The 20,526-nt window shown below is 33.8% G+C and overlaps 1 protein-coding gene across 1 annotated transcript in view; it reads left to right on the forward strand.

Moving 5' to 3' along the window:
- CSMD3 (CUB and Sushi multiple domains 3) overlaps positions 1-20,526 on the forward strand; it is a gene marked incomplete at both ends in the record, with an annotated part of 827,299 nt that overhangs the window by 200,969 nt on the left and 605,804 nt on the right. Inside the window, one exon of the mRNA XM_084229760.1 lies at positions 12,330-12,524. Coding sequence (XP_084085886.1) covers positions 12,330-12,524 — 195 coding nt within the window. The remainder of the gene's footprint in view (positions 1-12,329; positions 12,525-20,526) is intronic.

A 20,526-nucleotide genomic window follows, 5' to 3' on the forward strand; every position in this document is an offset into this window, starting at 1 on the left:
TAACTAACACTCTCCATTTCGTAGAAAAGAATTAAACAATACCACATTTGAGACTTTCTTATAGTTCCATCAATTATGCATACCTGTGTGAGAATGAAACATGGAGTTTTGTTACAAGCAATTATCATACAGATCCTAGCTGTTTATTTAATTACCAATGTTACAATTTTACTATAGCCCTTTGCACTATTTTCTAGCTTTTTGTGGGTGAAATAACACTGGTCGTATTTGTTACCTCTTGGTAGGACTCCTCAATTCATGTTTGTACTGTAAGTAGTATGCTAAAAATAAAACATAAAATTTGCATCACTATTTTGTGATCAGAAATACTAACATGAAGACATCCTGAGCTGGTAAGCTGGTAATTGTTCTGTGTTACGGTTAGTGTGGTGAGATAATTGCTTGTAAGACTGTGACAGACAGACCGCCCAACTTTAGCTCCAAAAGGATGAGGTTTAAAAGGATATTGTTAAGTATTACATCTGCCCTGTTTTTTTGTTTTTTTTTTTTTTAAGATTTATTAATTTATCTATACAAGCACTGGGCGCAGTCAGAAGCACAGGAGGGTGAAAGAATCCACAAGAGCCAGAGCGGGGAGCAGAACAGGCAGAAGGACTGAAGTACACTGCTGAGGGGAGCAGCGGGTGGCAGGAGGGGTCTATTTGCCATATGGGACCCTCCCTGGTGGCCGGGGATCAAAACGGCACTGCAGAGGCTGCGGGCAGCCTCAAAGCCCAGCACTCAACTGCTGCGCCACCAGGGAGGCCACATCTGCAGTGTTTTAGCATCTGGGTGAGGGCTAGAGATGCAGGAGTCAAAAGAATTCAACAGAGACAGAGTGGAGAAGAGAAAACAGCAGAGTTAATGAATACCCTGCAAGGAGCAGGGGGGTGAGTTGGGAGATATATTGTCTGTGCTGGAAGAAGGGTTTGGGGCTCTCTTTTATAACCTGTTTTCTGGGACTTTTTTCATGACTGGGGAGTAGGTTTCTGCCAATTGCTATCTTCTGGCGCATTAGCTTTTGGTGAGTCTTCCACACAGGAGGTGTCCTGCCTGGCTCTGTTTGCCCTGTTTCTGCGCTGCTTGTAATTCTCGATTGCTCCCTATTGGTCCTGTGGCCCCAGCAAAGTTCCCATGACAGCTTTGTCACGTTTCCCTTTCTTACCTATTTTTGTCTCTTCCAGCATTGTTCAGCTGAGCAAAGGTGAGCAGAGACTCACTTCTAACTGTATTAAATGATACCCCAATATTGTTCATTTCTGGCTGACTTGGACAAGATTTGGTAACAAAGATGAGAGCTCAAGCATATTTTGGCCAGTTTTCAAGGAGAGCTTGAAGGGAATAGAGTCTAAAATTCTGACAGTCTGTGGGATGGAAAAGCTGTTTCTTCTGTACTGCAGGCGATAAGAAGGTGTATCAGTCTCTTATGAAATCTTTTGGTTAAAGGATGGAGGTCAGCACTGTGGCAAATATCATGTAAAGAATATTGCATTCTTGTTTAAGTTTATTGCTTCAAATCACTCCAAAGTAGTCCCAGTTACATTGAGAGAGATGGTAAAGCTGGTTGGAGGTGAGTGGAGAGTATTTACTGGCACATTAAAATAACTGGAAGCAAATAAACCAATTCCTAATAAGTCTGAGTAGGGAGTTTTAGCTAAATAAAATCTAAAATTGATCTGCAAATCTCTTTGATTGTCCAATTCTTACAAGCCTGCACTATCAGACGTAGGACTTAATAAGAACTATGCACTACCAAGGGATTGTCTAATCTCACCCCCACTTAAAATTTTACTACAGAGGTTATGGCCAAGAAGAACTACTCAAAGGAAATGCTAGGTAACAACAGAGGACACAGGATAAAGAAACATTTTGCCAACAAAAGAACAGGGCCTTCCATGGTAGGAGAGTTAGTGATCAGACTGAGGGCTACCCCAGAACCCCCAAGCCTGAATGTTCTAAATGGGTTCTGCCATATGCCACATAGAGATAAAACATGTTCTTAATATGTAATAAATAGAATAGTGTGCATAGATAGAGGAGAGGAAAAAAAATGATATCTGTTTTTCAGTAAAATACCCGAGATTACCCATCACCTTGTGGATAAATGCCCAGCCAAACAGGGTTGAACCAAAACAGGGTTGCTGATGTTCCAGTTTCACCACAAATTTAAGGCATATTCTGGCAGGAAATCATAGTGAAGGAGCAGAAGAGGCTAGGCAAGTTTTGGTTGAAAGGAACAAAATCAAAATACAAATCAAGTTAAAGTTGTTATTGTCAGCCTCCTCATGTGTCTCTCACCCATGTCTTTTTTCTATGTTCCCCAGTTTCCTAGTGTGAGTCTAAAGCTGAGAAGAAAGCATGTCTTCCTAAGTCCTTTTAGCTTCTTACTGCTCCACTTTACCCTTCATGAACTGGGGCAGTGAACATGGGACCTCTCCTTTTATGGAGATCACACTCTGTAACAGGAGGATCTTCATAATTCCTGTCCAACATTCTATTAATTTCCACTGCCTGTGAAATAATCCCTTTTCTTCCCTTATCCACAAGAAGATTTTTATTTTGACCATTTTGTGCTGTAACAGGACACTGATACATGAGGAACTAGATTTGACTTCAATGGAAAAGGACTAACCTTGAACAGGATGTGGTAACAAAGGGGGTTTGTCAGGTGAAAAGGGAAGGGTGGGGAAGTTTCATTCTCTGATTCAACTCCCAGTGGCCTGGAATTCAGTGTTTGTAACAATTCAGCTTCACCACTTATACTTCTCAGTGATAGAACAGCAAGATGGAAAAACAGAAATCAGGCTACCTGATGACCTGAGAGCGTGGTCTGATCTCTCCTGGCCTAGCTAAGTCAGAGAGCTTATAAAAGGAATGAACACTGTCTATTTAAGCCATTTCCTTTTTAGTTTGTTTTTTTTTTTTTTTTTTTTTTTTTTGGTAGCATTAATGTAACATTGACTCTAAATAAGTTAAGGGCTTTCCAAAGTATGACCCTAACATTTATTTTCCTAAAATAATTTTTTCTGTTTTTCATATATGTAACTGAGACCATTTGGTTTTAATATTGCCCTTCATCACATCTCATCTTGCATCTTCCCTTGTCTAGGTCTGTATTCATATAATTTATTTGATACATTCCTTTGTCTCTGACCAAAATCCAACCCATTTCATTTCATTTGATACTCTTCCTTTTGTTTAACCCATTAATAAGTAATTTTTTAAAGTTTTCTTTTTATGGAATCAGGTTAATTATTTAATTGCTCGAGGTTAGTACTGTGCATAGCATATATTTCTGAGTTATGTTTTGAAAGAACAGAAATTATTCTTATTTTTTGTTTATCTTTGACATTTATACCTCAGACTTAATTATTTGGTGACTGATTGATTGCTGAAATATGGTGGTCTCTCTCACTCATACTGGATGACTATAATAAACTATGAAATTTGTCCATGGTGAGCCTGCCACATCTGTATAAAGAATTAAGTAACTTTTATCCAAAAATCTTAATGCAGATAATCGTTCCAATTCTGTCATCAGGAGAGGTAATTCTATTCATGTTTCTATTATTTTGAACCAAGCTATCAAGTGATACCCATGCCACATTATTCCATTTTTAGAAGCTTTAAAATGTGAATGGCTGCTACTGTGACTCCATTCTCTATTTATTTTTTTTATTTTTTTGCTTTGTGAATATTATGTTTGGAACTGCAGGTTATACAATAGTTAGGGTTAAATAATCATAAAATCTTCAGATTTTCTTTCCTTTCCATCAACCTATTATAATACATTTGTAGTTTACAAAATAAAAATTAAGCATTGCTTTTCATAAGTTCATTTTAGGTGGTAAAAGTTATTTTGCCAAAAAAGGAAATGACTGATATTTGAAATTAAAAGAACATAGTTATTCACAGATCAGAATTACATAACTGCTAGTTGAGGATATTGTAAAATAGATTTTTTCTCCAGCAGATTTGACCATTAAACTTGATTTGAATCTCAGAACTTACCTATACACTGGGCCTTATCCTAGATAACAATGGTATTACCTAGACAATTATTGATTTTATACTAACTTTTCCTATGCCTTACATTTCCTTCTCTTAGAAATATAATCAACCTATCCTAAGATTTATATTAATTTAGGGGCCTCCATGGTGGCACAAGGTGTTAAGACACAACATATGAAGCAACCCACATGGCACAGCAGACCTCTCCTGTCTCATCTCCTGCTCCCCTCAGCAGTGTGCTTTGGTCAATCTGCCTGTTCTGTTCCCCACTCTGTCTCTGGTGAATCCTCTCACCCCCTACACCTCTGGCCTGTACCCCTGGTCTTGTATATATAAAAAAATAAAATTTTAAAAAATTATATTAATTTAAAAATATGCTTAAATTGGGTAAAAGGTTCAATTGATTGTGATGGTTGAAACTAGAATTCTGGTAGGAAATAAGATAGTTTATGTAAATGTTGATTTAAAAGGCTGTGCACTTGAAAGATACATACATATATATGTATGTGCATGTATATGTATTTATAAATGCAGATATATATGTAACTAGTTATGCAACAGTAGTCACAATTTTTTTTTTGAAAATAGGCTTTGTATTAAAATACATTATAATAAATGAGCATATTCCCTTCATCCACATAAATCAATCTAGTAACTTGTTTTTCTGCTTAGGCAGACTAAATACACAATGTATTGGATAGCTCCTATTTCTACTTCAATAACCAATAGTTTATGTGAATTTCCTCAAGTTGAAATGATGATAAAAAATAATGAGCATTCATCCTTTTGATTGTCAATCTGAACTTTTTTAAAGATTCAGAATATCTTTCAAGATGACAAGTCTGTCATGTTTGCTGCAATCCAGTATCTGGGTGAGGAGTGTGGCAGGACCATCAGCTCAGGAATTATACTCATATTTAGGAGATGGTTATTCCAATTCAGTTATTTTAATTGAAAAACAAATTTGGATGACATAACTTAACCTATAAAGATCACATGTTGTCAGTGTGATCCAATTAAATTTATCACACAGTTTTAATCAAGGATAGGCTTACAACTCTTTTCTACTCTTATCATTTCCATTCTACTGCTTTGTGGCTAAACATTTATACTCCTACACATTCTGCATAGTGATCGTCTTTTATATTTTTCTGTTAGACTTCATTCAGCATAGCACTCCTTCATTCAGCATAGCATTCAACATATCACATAATATGCTAAATACTTGATACACAAAGATGAATTAGAACCCCTGTTCTAAGATGCTCACATAGTCTAGTAAGGAAGCAAATGCATAAATATATACATTTCATTCAATTATTTATACACTGAAATAAAAGCCCATGGGAGAATGATAGATTTGATAACTGATTCAAAGTATTCAAAAATGTGTGTTCCAAGAAAAGTCTCCGAGTGAATTCTCAAAGAACATCATTTTTATGCTAAATGAATGAAATGGTTTGGTATCTATAATAAAATAACATCTTGTACTATTAAAAAAGTTGGGAAATGTATTATTTGTTAAGTGCTTTGAAGTCTCAGGATGAGAGGTACTAGGTATTCAACTTGATGTTATGCTCTCCTAAATTATTTTTAATCATCTGGGAAATAAGATTCTGAGATTTTTTATAAGAAGTACAAACAACTTGATTTTACTTCCCATTGTAGATATAATTTTGCAGTGTTTTAAAGCATTGTTAATTGATCTCAGCAGGATCATACTTCATCTGTTTGACTAAATAATTATGCAGTTCTGTAGTCATGGTATCCATTATTCTTTGATTTGATTTTCATTCCAATTTTCAAGGTCAGGTTTTTGTCTTGATATTTTGCTAAGTATCTTACCTTTCACATGTATCCAAGTACTCCTAACAAACTAGGGACTCTTTTTAGGTTGTGTTGATGTGTTTATTAGTATAAATCACTTTTCCTTTTCCTAAATTGTTTGGTAGAGTTTTACTGAATTTCTTCAAGGAAAACATCATGAAAACTTTGTTCTCTAGTCCCCTTTTTATCTTTTAGGATTTAAATTGTATTTTAATCTTTTATTTTTTAGCTTATCTAGATTTTCTTAGGTTGTAATGCATCAAAGATAACTTTTTATACTCAATGCATCTGACATGGTGCTTGATAAGTCATACCAATCGATGAAAGGATGAGTGAGTCAATGACAATTATGGGGAAGCTTTGTGAATTTGGTTATATAAATTTACCAGTACTTCAGATTGTACCTTAAACTTCACTTATGACTTTTTAGTATCTCAATTTTACTCTTAACTAAATTATTGCTATTTAAAAAAATATTTATTTATATATATATTACATATTTTTTTTTTTTTTTGTACAATGTTTGCTTTCTTTTCTTGGGTGTAGTCCCCATAAAATTTCCACCACCAATTCACCCATACACCATACCATAGTCCCTTGTGCTCTTCCCGCCCTTGTTTTGATCCCTCTCCCTCCCCCTCCCCTGAAGAATGTTTCTGATTATTAGCTGCCTGTTTATTTTTGTTTTGTTTTTTATCGTTATTATTTTCCCCCTGACCCGTTATTTGGCTCCCCTATATTCTTCCTATAAGTGAAAACATCCAATATTTTTCATTTTCCTTCTTATTTTACTGAACATAATCCCTTCTAGTTCCATTTATATTGCTGCAAATGTCATTTATCTGTTTTGATTGCTGAATAGTATTCCATTGTGTATATGTACCACATCTTCTTGATCCAGTCATCTATTTTTGGGCATTTGGGTTGTTTCCAAATCTTACCTATAATAAATAGTGCTGCAATAAACATAAGGATGCAGGTATCCATTTGAATTAACGTTTTTGTGTCCTTCGGGTAGATCCCTACAAGTGGAATTGCTGGGTCATATGGTTGCTCCATTTTTACTATTACTAATTTTTAAGAAATCAGGTATGATCTAATGTATGTAGATAGTATTTAATGAAGATATAACTCTATTTCTAGTAATTATTTAAAAGACACCTAATTTAAATGTCTCAAATGCAACATTGATTATAATAATAATAAAATAGCAGTCTGGTGAGCAAATAATAATTCCTGCCATGTATTGAGTGTTCAGCAATAAGTTATTTATGCATATTATTTTATGTTATCATATCAGCAGTCCTGTAAAATCAGTACTTTCATATCCAAATGTATGCATTTGTTACTCTGGCTATTCCTATTGTAAAAAAATATTTTAATTATTCCATTTAATATAATATTCATATTTAAGATTGAATTAATATGATTAAGATTGTACTGAATACATCATACATGCTTATGTAAAATATCTCTTTTGTGAACATTTGCAATGAATTTCTTTTTTTTAAAGATTTATTTATTTATGCATGCTTGAACTGGAGTACAGGTCAGAGGTATTGGGGGTGAGAGGATTCACCAGAGACAGAGTGGGGAACAGAACAGCCAGATTGACTGAAATACACTGCTGAGGGAAGCAGTGGGTGGTCTGTTGCGCCATGTGTGATCCTTCCTGGCTGGCCAGGGATTGAACTCATGCTGCAGTGGCTGCGGACAGCTTCATAGGTTGCATCTTAACCCCTTGTGCCACCAGGGAGGCCCATTTGCAATGGATTTCAACTATTTATTCTCTATTATTTTCTTTTGAGGAACTTAAAGTAGTCCCCACAAGAAAACATTCAATGTTGAAAATAGGTCTTTCTATTCATAAGCCTATTAGATATTTAGTAACTATATGGACCTAACTTTAGTCAACTATTTTGAAATTGTTTTTGCCATACAGTTTCTACCCTGCCATAAACCTGCTTTATCTGAAATTCTTTTATTTCAGACCTGTCTTAATCAAGACTAATTAAATTTTATACTCATTATTGCCCATGTTTCTTTTATCCCACTGTCACATTGATTACTATTCTGTAATCACTTATTTATTGCTTGGTCAATAGCAAGTTATAAACTCTATGTGAGTGGGACAGTGTCTGTCATATGTAGAATTATATCTTCAGAGATTTGCTGTGATAAGTGGTTAATAAACAGTTGTGAAATGAATGTGTATTTTTCATGGGTAACACCCTGTAATTGGGAAAGGTCTTGAGACAGGAGAGGTCTGCTTCGCCATGTGGGTTGCTCTCTGGCCAGCTGGAGAGCAAACTTGTGCTGCAGAGGCTGCGGATTGCTTCATAGTGCGGTGCTGAACCCCTTGCGCCACCAGGGAGGCCCTCTTGATAAATTTAATATCTGAGAATGGATAAATATGCAACTTTTGGACAAGAAACATTAATTTTAATTTGACTCAATCATTTGTTGTGTATACAACAATAGCATACATATAGGATCTCTGATATTTTCAGAGACATTTTGAATGTAGAGTCTTCAGGGATGTTTTTCAGTGATTTTCTCAATTCACTAAACTGTCCACCCTAACTATTTCTGTTTCATGCAAAAATACGATCTCATGGTATTGCTTCCCAGAGAAATTCAGATAAAGCTTCAGTACATAGGGAATTTGTTTACAATTTTTGCTTAATGAACTATATGGTAAAATACTTTGAGGTCTCTCTCAACATATCCCCATTCCATTTTAATATTAGCATTATGGAATATCAAATGAGCATTTATCATACTCCAAAATTGTTTGACTCAACTGAACGTTTCAATAAATATATTAATGTCATCTTGGTGAAACAAGGTTAATGTACTCTATTTGGCAATTCTGATTTTATTTTATTTTATTATTATTATTTTTTAAAGATTTATTTATACAAGCACTGGGTACAGTCAGAAGCACGGGAGAGTGAGAGAATTCACCAGAGCCAGAGCGGGGAGCAGAGCAGGCGAAGGACCAAAGCACACTGTTGAGTGGTGCAGCGGGCGGCAGGAGAGGTCTGCGCACCATGTGGGACCCTCCTTTGGTGGCCGGGGAGCAGCCGGGGATCGCACTGGCGCTTGCAGAGGCTGCGGGCAGCTTCGCAGCCCTGTGTTCAACAGCTGCGCCACCGGGGAGGCCCCGCAATTCTGATTTTAGATGTAATATTTTGCTTCATTAATACATTGAAGCTTAACGTGGTTATCTTTCATGTACATTTAATAAATGAAATGAAAATTCTTCATTTTTATTACTGAAATCTATTTTTCTGCAGTATCATTTTATCATAGTTAAACTAAATCACAACTTATTTTAAATACCACATATGTCAATGTATTAGTTTATAATCTGCTTTACTTAATATAGTAGTGTGTGTATTTATTTTTCCCGAAAATTAAAATTCATGAAAACTGGTAGAAACACTGTGTAAAATTTATTTTTAGTTATTTTTAAACTATTGAATTAATTAAAAAGTTTATTAAATGGTACAGTGTTATTTTAAAATCAAGACCTAAAAGTTAATGTTCAATCAGAATATGGTATTTTTAATAGCAAGTTATATAATTCTTTTAGTTAATAACACATCTTTCCTGTCTATGCATCTTAAAATGGACATAGACAGTTTAGAGAGCAGTCCCCAATTAAAGGGTTGGGAAAAGACAAAAAATAGAATCCATGAGCATTGGCTATAGAGTTGGGATCTATTAAACCTCTAAGTGAAACAGTTTAATAACTATCTTGGTGACTTACTCTGTCTGCAGAGAATGATGGATAGTTGTGGTTATTTATGAAGGTCAAAAAAAACAAGGACAATCAAGAGCAGGAATTTCCTAAAAGTGAGAACCAGATATATATACTGCTTACACTTCAGAAAGTAATCTGAGACTATATTAAAATGTATTTTACCATTAATCCCACATGGAGGCATCCAGCATGCAGATTAACAGAAAAAAGAACAAGATATTTACTGAATAAAATTGGTGGTGACAGTGATCTAAGATTCCGATCCATAGGAAATATTGTGTTACTTGTGATTCAAGGACTTAAAGGCAAAGGCAGGCACAATGAGTGAAAAAGTGGAGGCATCTTAGGGTAAAAAACAAACTACAAAACAAATGAAAAAACCTCAGAACTGAAAATTACACTACCTGAAGAATGATTTATTTTATTTTATTTTTTTAAGATTTATTTATTTATTTATACAAGATCCAGGGTACAGGCCAGATGTGCAGGAGGGTAAGAGGGTTCACCAGAGACAGAGTGGGGAACAGAACAGGCAGACTGACGAAATACACTGCTGAGGAGAGCAGCGGGTGTGACAGGAGAGGTCTGCCACGACATGTGGGACACTTTGCCAGCCAACCAGGATCAAACCTGCACTACAGAGGCTGCGGACAGCTTCACAGAGTAGCACTCAACCGCCCGCGCCACCAGGGAGGCCCAACCTGATGAATAATTTATTAATAGTGCTTAATCACATATTGGACATTGTAGAAAAAAGGATTCCTTTTGTTTCCTTTTGAAACACCCAAAATCCTTGTCTGTTGGTTTAGAAATAATTCACCTACAAGACTGGAGATAGGTTAGATAAACTTAAGAATTCAAAGTCATTCACTGATTCACTTCAAATGTTATTTCCATTTTTGTTTTAGTAATTTGTTCTGAGAAATATTTATTTGTTCATTTAAGCTAAAGCAAAATCTGAGTAACAAAGCTTTCTCTGTTATTCCTTCCTTTAACTAACTTCTTTCTGTGAAATAATTGAGGAACTTCTTTTACTCTTACATATATTATTTTGTGATAATTGAAGTCCTGACCTTAATTATTTTTTAGGGGGCAGGAAGGATAGGGCTGAATTGATTCAAAGGCCATGAGTGGTAGTTTCTTTTTGAAATATTCCGTTTGTTAAGCCTATAGCCAAGAGATTGGATTCTTACTCATTTTATTAAAACTTATTGTCACCTTTTTATAGAAAATATTTCATCTATTAATCAAATGAATTTTCAAAAAAATTCAAAATATACTTCATTTAAGTTTTTATTATTGCTCAAATTGCACAGATAACAAATTTAAATTTTACTTAAAATGAACTTAGGAATAAGCCTTGAAACAGTCAGTGAAGTGACACACTAAATACTATCTTCATTACTAGTATTTAAAATATTTTATAATTATTAGTATATGGTATATCATTAAGTACTGAGGAAGCTTAAGGAAATTTGCCTGTTGTTTATAAAAAACATGAGTATTTAATATTAGCCAACTTTTTTATAGGTTGAAAATATAAAATATTTGTTTCAAATTAAAAACACTATTTCAAATATATGGTGTTAGTTATGTGAATGCCCCACACTTAATACATTTTTCACTCATTAAACTAACCTCACTTGAAATTCATCACTGATTTTCTTTTCTTTTCACTATCATTGAAAAGTGTATGAAAACAAGGTCAGGACACACTATCCAGTATCACAAGCCTATTATGGATAAAAGTTTAAAATTCCATCTCTCTATTAATCTCTTATCTTTAAATGCTCATTGTTTTCATAAAGTCACATCCGCAAACATTTTATGTGGATATTTTACTTAGCATTTGTCATTATTTTCAGTATTACAGTGATATATTTGTTTTATTAAAAATGAATTGCATGGAATTTACTAACTGCATAAATGGTATGACTATCAAGGCAATATGGGAGCATACTTTGTTTTGCTTAGTATATTTTAAGCTTTTTTTTAAAGATTTATTTGTTTTTATACAAGAACCGGAGTACAGGCCAGATGCACGGGTGGGTGAGAGAATTCATCAGAGACAGAGTGGGGAACAGAACAGGCAGATTGACTGAAATACACTGCTGAGGGGAGCAGCGGGTGAGGCAGGAGAGGTCTGCTGCGTCAGTGGGCCAGGACAGAACCTGCTCTGCAGAGGCTGTGGACAGCTTCACAGTGCGGTGCTCAACGGCCTGCGCCACCAGGGAGGCCCCTTTTAAGCTTTGTATTTTGCATTAATTTCACTTTCAGGTGTGTAGAGTTACTATTACTTCTGTTAAGCTTCCCTTTACATCAAAGCTCATGGTTTAGGGTTAAATAGAATCATGAAAGTAATGGGGAACATATTTTTAAATTTTATTTGAATTATTTTGCAAGTGGAATGTAGCTTTGAAGCCACGTAAATGTTAATCTCATTTTAATTATTTATAAAGGATGAGTACTACTGATTTAAAAACTTTCCAAAAATAATTTAATAATATAAATATCTAAATTTTTCTAGCATAAAGAACAACACCTAATATGTATGTGATGACATGTAGTTCCTTTCCCATACTTCTGTTACAATTTTTGAAATAGAAGATAATTATTTTTTTGATGATTCGTAAAAGGAAAAGAGACTTCCATATCTACATATAATTTTATAAACCTAAAACAGCAAATAACTGTAAACTCTTTTTTCCCTCCTTTTCTATAGAATTGCAGAGTAGTTCTTGTGGAAACCCTAGAGTTCCACCTAAAGGTGTATTGTATGGCACAAGATTCGACGTTGGGGACAAGATCCGCTACAGTTGTGTAACTGGATATATCCTCGATGGCCACCCTCAGCTCACCTGTATAGCCAACTCAGTTAATACGGCCTCATGGGATTTTCCTGTTCCCATTTGTAGAGGTAAAGAAAAATTGTTTCTTATTTTTATGGTGACACAATATTTGACACAATGAAAACATTTTAAAAAGTAAGAATTGTGATGAGAGTATAACTGCAAAACATATGTAGAGCTAAGTGCTTGTTCCTTTTATAAAATCTGGACCTCAAAAATGTGCATATAGACACACATATATCTGTATCTATAAATATGTATATATATAAACATATACAACATAACAAGTTTAGAAAAATACATGCTAAGACAACATATTTGTCTTCATTCTTATATTAGAAAAAGAAAAATGGGGTTTATGCTGGATAGAAATTTTAGGTTATAAATGTTAAAAATTCGTTTTCAGTTTAAATGTTATTAAAATCTTAAATAGGATCTATGAGCCTTAAAATTTCTGGTAGAGTACTTAGCATGGGGATTTATGAATTTAAGAATGCCATATAATTTATTATTGATACTTACAAAGGTTATTTGAATAATGGGAAAAACATTAATGTACTAATATGAACAAAGACTCAATGGAAGATAGAACATATTAAATTAAGCATTAGCTGAATTTATGGATGACTAGAGCACTAAAATTCTGGATATTTTTTCCCTGGCTTTCTTTCCTACAAAATAAAAGGTAAAGAGTTATATCTCCTTTATCTTTGATATGTGCTACTTCAATTTTTGTGTGAATGGATAATAGGCTGTCTAGGTACTCATTACTTTGTAGATCCCATTAAATCAGATACCACTAGTTCTCTGCCTCATTGACTTCAGCCAGAAAACTTACCTTTCCTTCAAGAATAATATTAATGAATAATAATTATTCAAGAATAATTAATAATAATAATAATTATTCAAGAATAATACATTTACTTATTCAAATATACATGTTAAAGGCCTAGCATGTGCAAAGTGTTATTTCATGTGCTGGGGATCAAAAAGATTAAACAGCAACTCTGTTAACAGAGGGACTGATAATTACAGTAATGTATGGAAATTTCTTTAATGTCAGAATTTTAGAGTATGTTAGGCATCTTGATAAGGAAATTCTTAATTTCTCCTATTTGGATGGAAGAAGGTTCAGGTAGGGACAGCACTTTAAGAGAAGATGTCCAGAGAACTTGTTAAAAATATAAAATATATATAGAAAAAATATATTCAGTGAGGTGATAAATTTCCTTTAGATCCTAAAAAGTAGTTCTCATGTATTACTAATATTCACTGGCTAAAGGCAGAGTCTATAAAGTTATACTTCATGGAGCTTATGATTTAATTTTCTAAGGAGCAATTTATTTCCCACTAACCGATTTTTTTTATTAAAACATAAAGAATAGAGAAAATGCATATTTGGTTTTGTGTGGCTGTCATTTGGTTTGAAAGAAAATATAGACTGTTCATTCCATGCCTTCTCTCCATTCTCTCTGCCATTTGATGGCATAACAACTCTTTAATTTATAACTTTGTATGAGGAGACCGATGACCCTGTAATGATCTGCTTATTGCCTTCCCTGGAGTTTATATAGAGCCTCTCCTTGATGAAACCCTTGCTTTTAGAACATTCTTTTGATGCTTCCTAACAATTATATTTAATTAAGAAAAATGAATGCCACATCAACCTAGCAGGTTTAGGGCAAGGGTTTTTGTGTTTGTTCACAGGCAGGGTGATTTTATCAACACCATCTGCTAGTATTTGTAAAAGGCAACTAACTGCCTGATGTCGGGCTAAGCAATATTTTGTAAAAAGTGAAACCTAATTCCTATGCTCTAAGTCTGGAATGAAAATACCTGCACATGTCTTTTCTACACTTACTCCTTTGATACGCATTTCCATAACTTTTATACACATTGAGTTTTGATGTGGCCTTAAAGTGCTTCTCAGTTTAGTGCAACCAACACTCCTCACAAATTAACAGCAGTTGCCAGACAAGGTGAAATGGCTATGTTATTCCTAAACATTCTAAAATTACTAATTATGTTCTATATTCAGAGTGGCATTTTGCTATAAACACCCCGAAGGCAAACTAATAACACTCTATGTAAAAGCTACACGTAATTTATAGTGTTATAAATACACCTAAACCTGGTACACATACACAGGAGCACAAAATTTGATGGAAGAATTGGCACATTAAGATTTAAGAAATCAATAATATTTTAGGGTCACATATTAGGATTAATTTTAGATAATTTAGAGAAAATTTTTCCAGGTATATTTTTATCATGATTGTGAATGTATGTAGTTAAGAGTAAAGATTTTTGAATACATAGGAAGACTAAGAGAAAGCACTGATGAGTGAATACATACTGTAAAATGCTGATGGAATTTGTTTTGATTGATAGGTGATAACCTTTTGGGAGGAAGACTTAGATATTAGTAATGTAGATGTTGCATAGTCATTTGGTACCATTTAATCTAAACCAAGTATTTCAGATAAGCAAAGGATAACAAGGAAACTGTTGTCTCTAACTAACCAAAATAAATTGCAATAAGCAAGATTAGCAATGAGGAGTGAAAAGGATCTCTCAAGTTTTATTCTTAGGAATAAGACTGCTGTTCAATGCAATGTTATTAAAAAAAGAAAACAAAAACACCTGTTGTAAAAAAAAAAAGAGTAGCTTATTTTGTCATGATGTTATTTTATTCTCCTGCTGGAAACCTTGATCAATAACTCTGAATCAATGTTTTATACCAAAACATAGAATGGAAGAATATTTATACATACACAAACTCGGAAACCATCTCAATAACACATTAGAAAATAGAAAATGCTATTTATTCTATGACTATGTTCTGGTAATATGTGTTTGTAGAAATGCTGAGGCAGTATTCAGAAATATGATGCAATTATAATAAGCTGGCTATTAATAAACAAAAGTAAAATAATTAAAAATGAAGAAGACCGGAAATGTTTTATTTAATTATTTTTAAAGATTTATTTATTTATGCATACAAAAACTGGGGTGCAGGCCAGAGGGGAGGTGAGAGGATTTACCAGAGACAGAGTAGGAACCAGAATAGGCGGATTGACTGAAATATACTGTTGGTGGAGCAGCGGGCGAGAGAGGTGAGGTCTGCTTCACCATATGGGTCAGCTCCCTGGCCAGCGAGTGCTGCAGTAGCTGTGGATTGCTTCATAATGCAGAAGCTTATCTGCTTGAAACACCAGGGAGGCCCCTGGAAAATATTTTATTGAAAAATAAACAAACAAACAAACAAACAAAAAACAACTCAGTGAGGACCTCTCTGGTGGCACAGGGGTTAAAGTCATAGCACTATTAAATTATAGCCAGCCACTGAAATATGAGTTCAGTCCCCAGCCAGGGAGCTAACCCACATGGCTCAGCAGACCTCTTCTGTCTCGCCTGCTGCTCTCCTCAGCACTGTATTTCAGTGGATCTGCCTGTTTTTTTTTTTAATATATTTTCTTTTCTTTTTTAAAGATTTATTTATTTATACAAGAATCGGGTTACAGGCCAGATGCATAAGAGGGTGAGAGGATTCACCAGAGAGAGAACAGAACAGGCAGACTGACTGAAAGTGAAAAACAGAACAGGTAGACTGACTGAAATACACTGCTGAGGGGAACAGGAGGGGTCTGCCATGCCATGTGGGATTCTTGCCGGCCAGCAGGGATTGAACCCGCGCTGCAGAGGCTGCGGACAGCCTCAGAGTGTGGTGCTCAATCCCCTGCGCCACCAAAGAAGCCCCGGATCTGCCTGTTCTTCTCCCCACTCTGTTTCTGGTGAATTCTCTCTTTCCCTACATCACTGCCTATACACCAGTTCGTACATGCATAAATACATAAATCTTAAAAAAAAAAAAAATCAGTGAAATGCCTCTGTTCATTACCACACGGTGCTTAGACATAATAATAATCTGCAAGTTGAAAAATGAAAATATTTTCTATTGTGAGCTGTTCTGTATTATATTTAAACAGTCTAGTTTTGTTTATTCACTGTAACGGTACTTTTTAGTATTTTTCTTTTGCAGCTAATATATTAGTTTTTTTTAACATTCAATTTTTAAAAGTTAGGCAATCACTCCTGAAAATATTTTAATGTCATAGAGCATCATAGAGAAAATTGTGTTAGTGATAAACTATTCTATAACAAAGAAAAAAAAAGAAAGTATGCTGTTGAATATCAGAATTTTGTGCATCACAACATGCATTAAAAATCATTTTTCAGAATTTGGCTTTTTATGGTTTAATTTGGTTGATATCTAAAAATATTATTTTAAATGTTATCTAAGGAAATGTTTTAGCATAGCAATTGAGTTTTTTTAAATCACATTTTGGTTGTCTGAGCATCATTATTCTGGCACAACATCTTGCTTTTATTAATCCTATTTTTTTGAATAAAGGGGACTGTTCTCTTTATGAAGACTTTATTTGATAATAATGAGGAAAATATTTTGAGAATGCTTTTTAATCAACAAGCACATTAACATGAATCGTTTGATAATGGGGTTATAGTGCCATCTCAAAAATTCCAACAAAATCCTAGTGATGTCAAGCCACCAGGAAAAAATTTACAAGTATCTATGTCACTTGCTGCTACTTCATTTTTCCCTGGAAAATGCAGGCTGTTTCATCAACAGCCAGGCCAACAATCTACCTTCTGTACTTTAATCTTGTTCAGAAAATTCCATTGGTGTGATAAAATGACAGAAATGTCCTATTGAATTGTTTTAATAGTCCCGAACATGCTGGAGCAAAGGACACAATTTGTGTTTAAGGCTACAAGACCTATGAGCTGATTTGCCTTTCTGCCACATTCTACCTAAGTCTTTTGTTTTATACATCAAAAATTGAATATTTACCTATCTCAAAATATGGTGAATATTAGAATAAATGGATGCTATTAAAATATATATATATTTATATAGGGCCTCCCTGGTGGCACAGGTAGTTGAGCACAGCGCTATGAAGCTGTCTGCAGCCTCTGCAGTGCCGGTTCGATCCCAGCTGGCCACGGAGCAACCCACATGGTGCGGCATACCTCTCCTGTCTTGCCTGCTGCTCTCCATAGCAGTGTATTTCGGTCCTTCTGTTTGTTTTGCTCCCTGCTCTGGTGAATCCTCTCACCCTCCCACACATCTGGCCTGTACCCTGGTTCTTGTATAAATAAAATAAAAATAAATATTTAAAAAATATATTAATATAATGTCTAGCACATAGAAAATACTTAAATTTGCAAATTGGTTCAACATACATAAAATATAAAAAAAATTCACATAGAAGTCATATTTACTACTATTATGTTACATTTAATTTGGAACATTTAAAAATATCTGTTGGTACTTAAACATATACCTTGAACTCTGACATAGTATTTAAGGTATTTTTTTTAAAACAAAAGAGTAAAAATACTCTAGAAAGAATAGACAGTAGACTAATAAAACCTTTGTTTTCTTTACGTCACTAACACTGAGAAGCTAGAGAACCTTCCATGTATTTAATTTTTCAAGACTCAGTTTTCACATTTGTATTATAGGGAGCCTCCTTTAACTTGTTAGAATTATTATGAGGATTGTATTTGTTAATGGGTATAAAATCCAGTCTATAATATTCAACAAATATTAATTACTACCTTATTTCTACATCATTAAATAGGTGCAGGTGCTTGGAAACTGATATCACCAGAGAATGGAAATAGCTAGGTCCAATACTCAAGCAAATTTGGTGGGGATCTACAAGTAATCTATGTCAGTGTTGAAAATAGGTTTCCCAGGGAAAACATAGTATTTCTGAAACTTCAATCCTGAAAATTCTCATATTTGATTTATGTTCAATAAATAAATTGGTATCTTTAAGAAGGCATATGCACAGTTTACCCTGATAAGTACAATGATGACTGAAATAGCCCCAGGCTTTATGAAACCCTATTGAGTATGGAAACTTCTATTTATTTGGAAGTTGATTTAATGGGTGACTTGGATTAATGCTGAATGTGTAGGCAGTAGGTGCTGGTCTTCGGTGCACTTCTGATATTTAGCGAAGAAAATGAAGCCTTCTATTCTTACTAATTATGCTGTGCTCTGTTGCTGCAGCTAAACATCTGCCATGTCTTTAATATTCAGCTAACATGTTTTTTTTTAATTTATTTGTAAGTTTTTTCCTTCATTGTAAAAGTTAATTACTTTTTAATTTTCCTGTGGTATATATAACAAAAATATTTTTGTTGGTTTACTGTACCTCTTCTTTCTTCCTTTATCTGTCACTCTTATTTGAAGCTAACCCATTTTCTTTGACAACAGAGACAATGATAGGATCAATCTAGCCAAACCAGATAGATTGGAAAAAAAAAAATTGCAGGAATAATTTTGACTATTTTTTTCTTATGGAAAGATAATAGCAATTCCTGGAAAAATAACAGCAATGCTTATTTTGAAATCAAAGACAAAATTTAGTTCCTTTGGGGCAACTGTGTCTTTGTGTCTATTATTATAGACCAAGTGCTATGGAGCTCTTTGTTTATTTAGATTTTTTTAAATTTGTTTTGACAAATAACGATTTAATGTATTGTTCTAAATATCAGATTTTTTGAGAAAAAATATATATTTGATGACACTATTACAGTTTCATAATATTGTTCCCAAAATGAAAATAGAATATCAAAAATATTAAATAATACTCATTTTTATCATCTTCCTGCATTTCAAAACATGGAGAAAGAAAAATTATATTACCTTTGTACCTATGAAGTAAGCATAATTATATGAGACCATGTCTGAAGAAAAATATGATGGAGCATGATTAGCCAAAAAAATATTGACAGCTTCAGAATTCCCTGTGGTGAAATAGACTGTTCAATGCATGATAAGAACCTTGAAAAGCAATCATCTAACTTCCTGCTAGGATATAAACTCAGTGAACCACAGCATTGACCATCTGGTATTCTGTGCTTTGTAAAGTCACCATTCTCAAGATGAGGCAGAATTATTTAGGATAAATGAATAGAGGAAGGAGAATGATAACCTACCAAAGATATTAAAAAATGTCATGTGATACATTTTAGTGGACTAAAGTAAAACATCTTTAGTTTTTGTTCTAAGAGGGCACATTAAGAATTTTTATAGGACTCATTCTGAACACATTTTTGGCCTTGAGCTATTTTTCCCCTGTGCAGTTTTATTGGTCACCCACTCTTACTAAGTTTGTACTAAGGGTGTGTAATGAGGAAAGATCTTCCATATAGTTAATAATAGAGGATAAAACTAGATGTTCAAACTTGTATGCCTTCAGAAACTCTACTTTTTGATCTATTGTTCAGTGAGCTCAAAACCAAATATTTTCCTGTAGTCATTCTTTTTAAGCTGTCACCATTTGCAGATGACTCAAAAGAACAGAAATTATTTTCTTTTACTATGTAATTATTATGTAGTTAAAATGCACTAAGTGTATTAAATCTTGAGTGAGTCTTGAAAAATAAGTATCTTTTCTATTGATTTTGTTGCTCTCATGTTTATGTCATGAATTCCTTGTTTTTTAACCAAGTCAATTTTATCTTCATTTACTGCTCTTTATATTTAAGATTGTGTAATTCAAACTAGACTAAAATATGAAGGTCACTTATATATTTATATTTACTTTATAGCTAACATCAGAAAACAGTTTATACAGTATAAAAATGATACATGTAGCAAATAAAATAAATTAAATGCAAATGGAGATAACTATGGTAAGATAAAGTAGCTTAAGAGTAAGATAAAACCAAAGGCAAGGTTAATATACAAAAGTTATGTTCTTTACTCTTACATGCTTATTAGAGTCAGAATTAAATTCAACTTTAATCCATCTAAGAACTTAAACAAATCTGGAAAACATGATTAGTTCATAGTATAACAGAAAAAAAAAAAGCAAACAATTTGTGATGGAAAACCAAATTTACTAAGCAGAGTGAGAAATTTCTTATGCAATATAAAATAAAGACAGCACAGTATAATTTAATGATCTACGTCCTTGTCAATGCCAGTAAATATGAACTCAGAATAAGATTCCCAAGACAGTATCATAT

The sequence above is a fragment of the Talpa europaea genome (assembly GCF_964194135.1).
Source record: "Talpa europaea genome assembly, chromosome: 3".
In the NCBI taxonomy this organism is placed as follows: domain Eukaryota; kingdom Metazoa; phylum Chordata; class Mammalia; order Eulipotyphla; family Talpidae; genus Talpa; species Talpa europaea.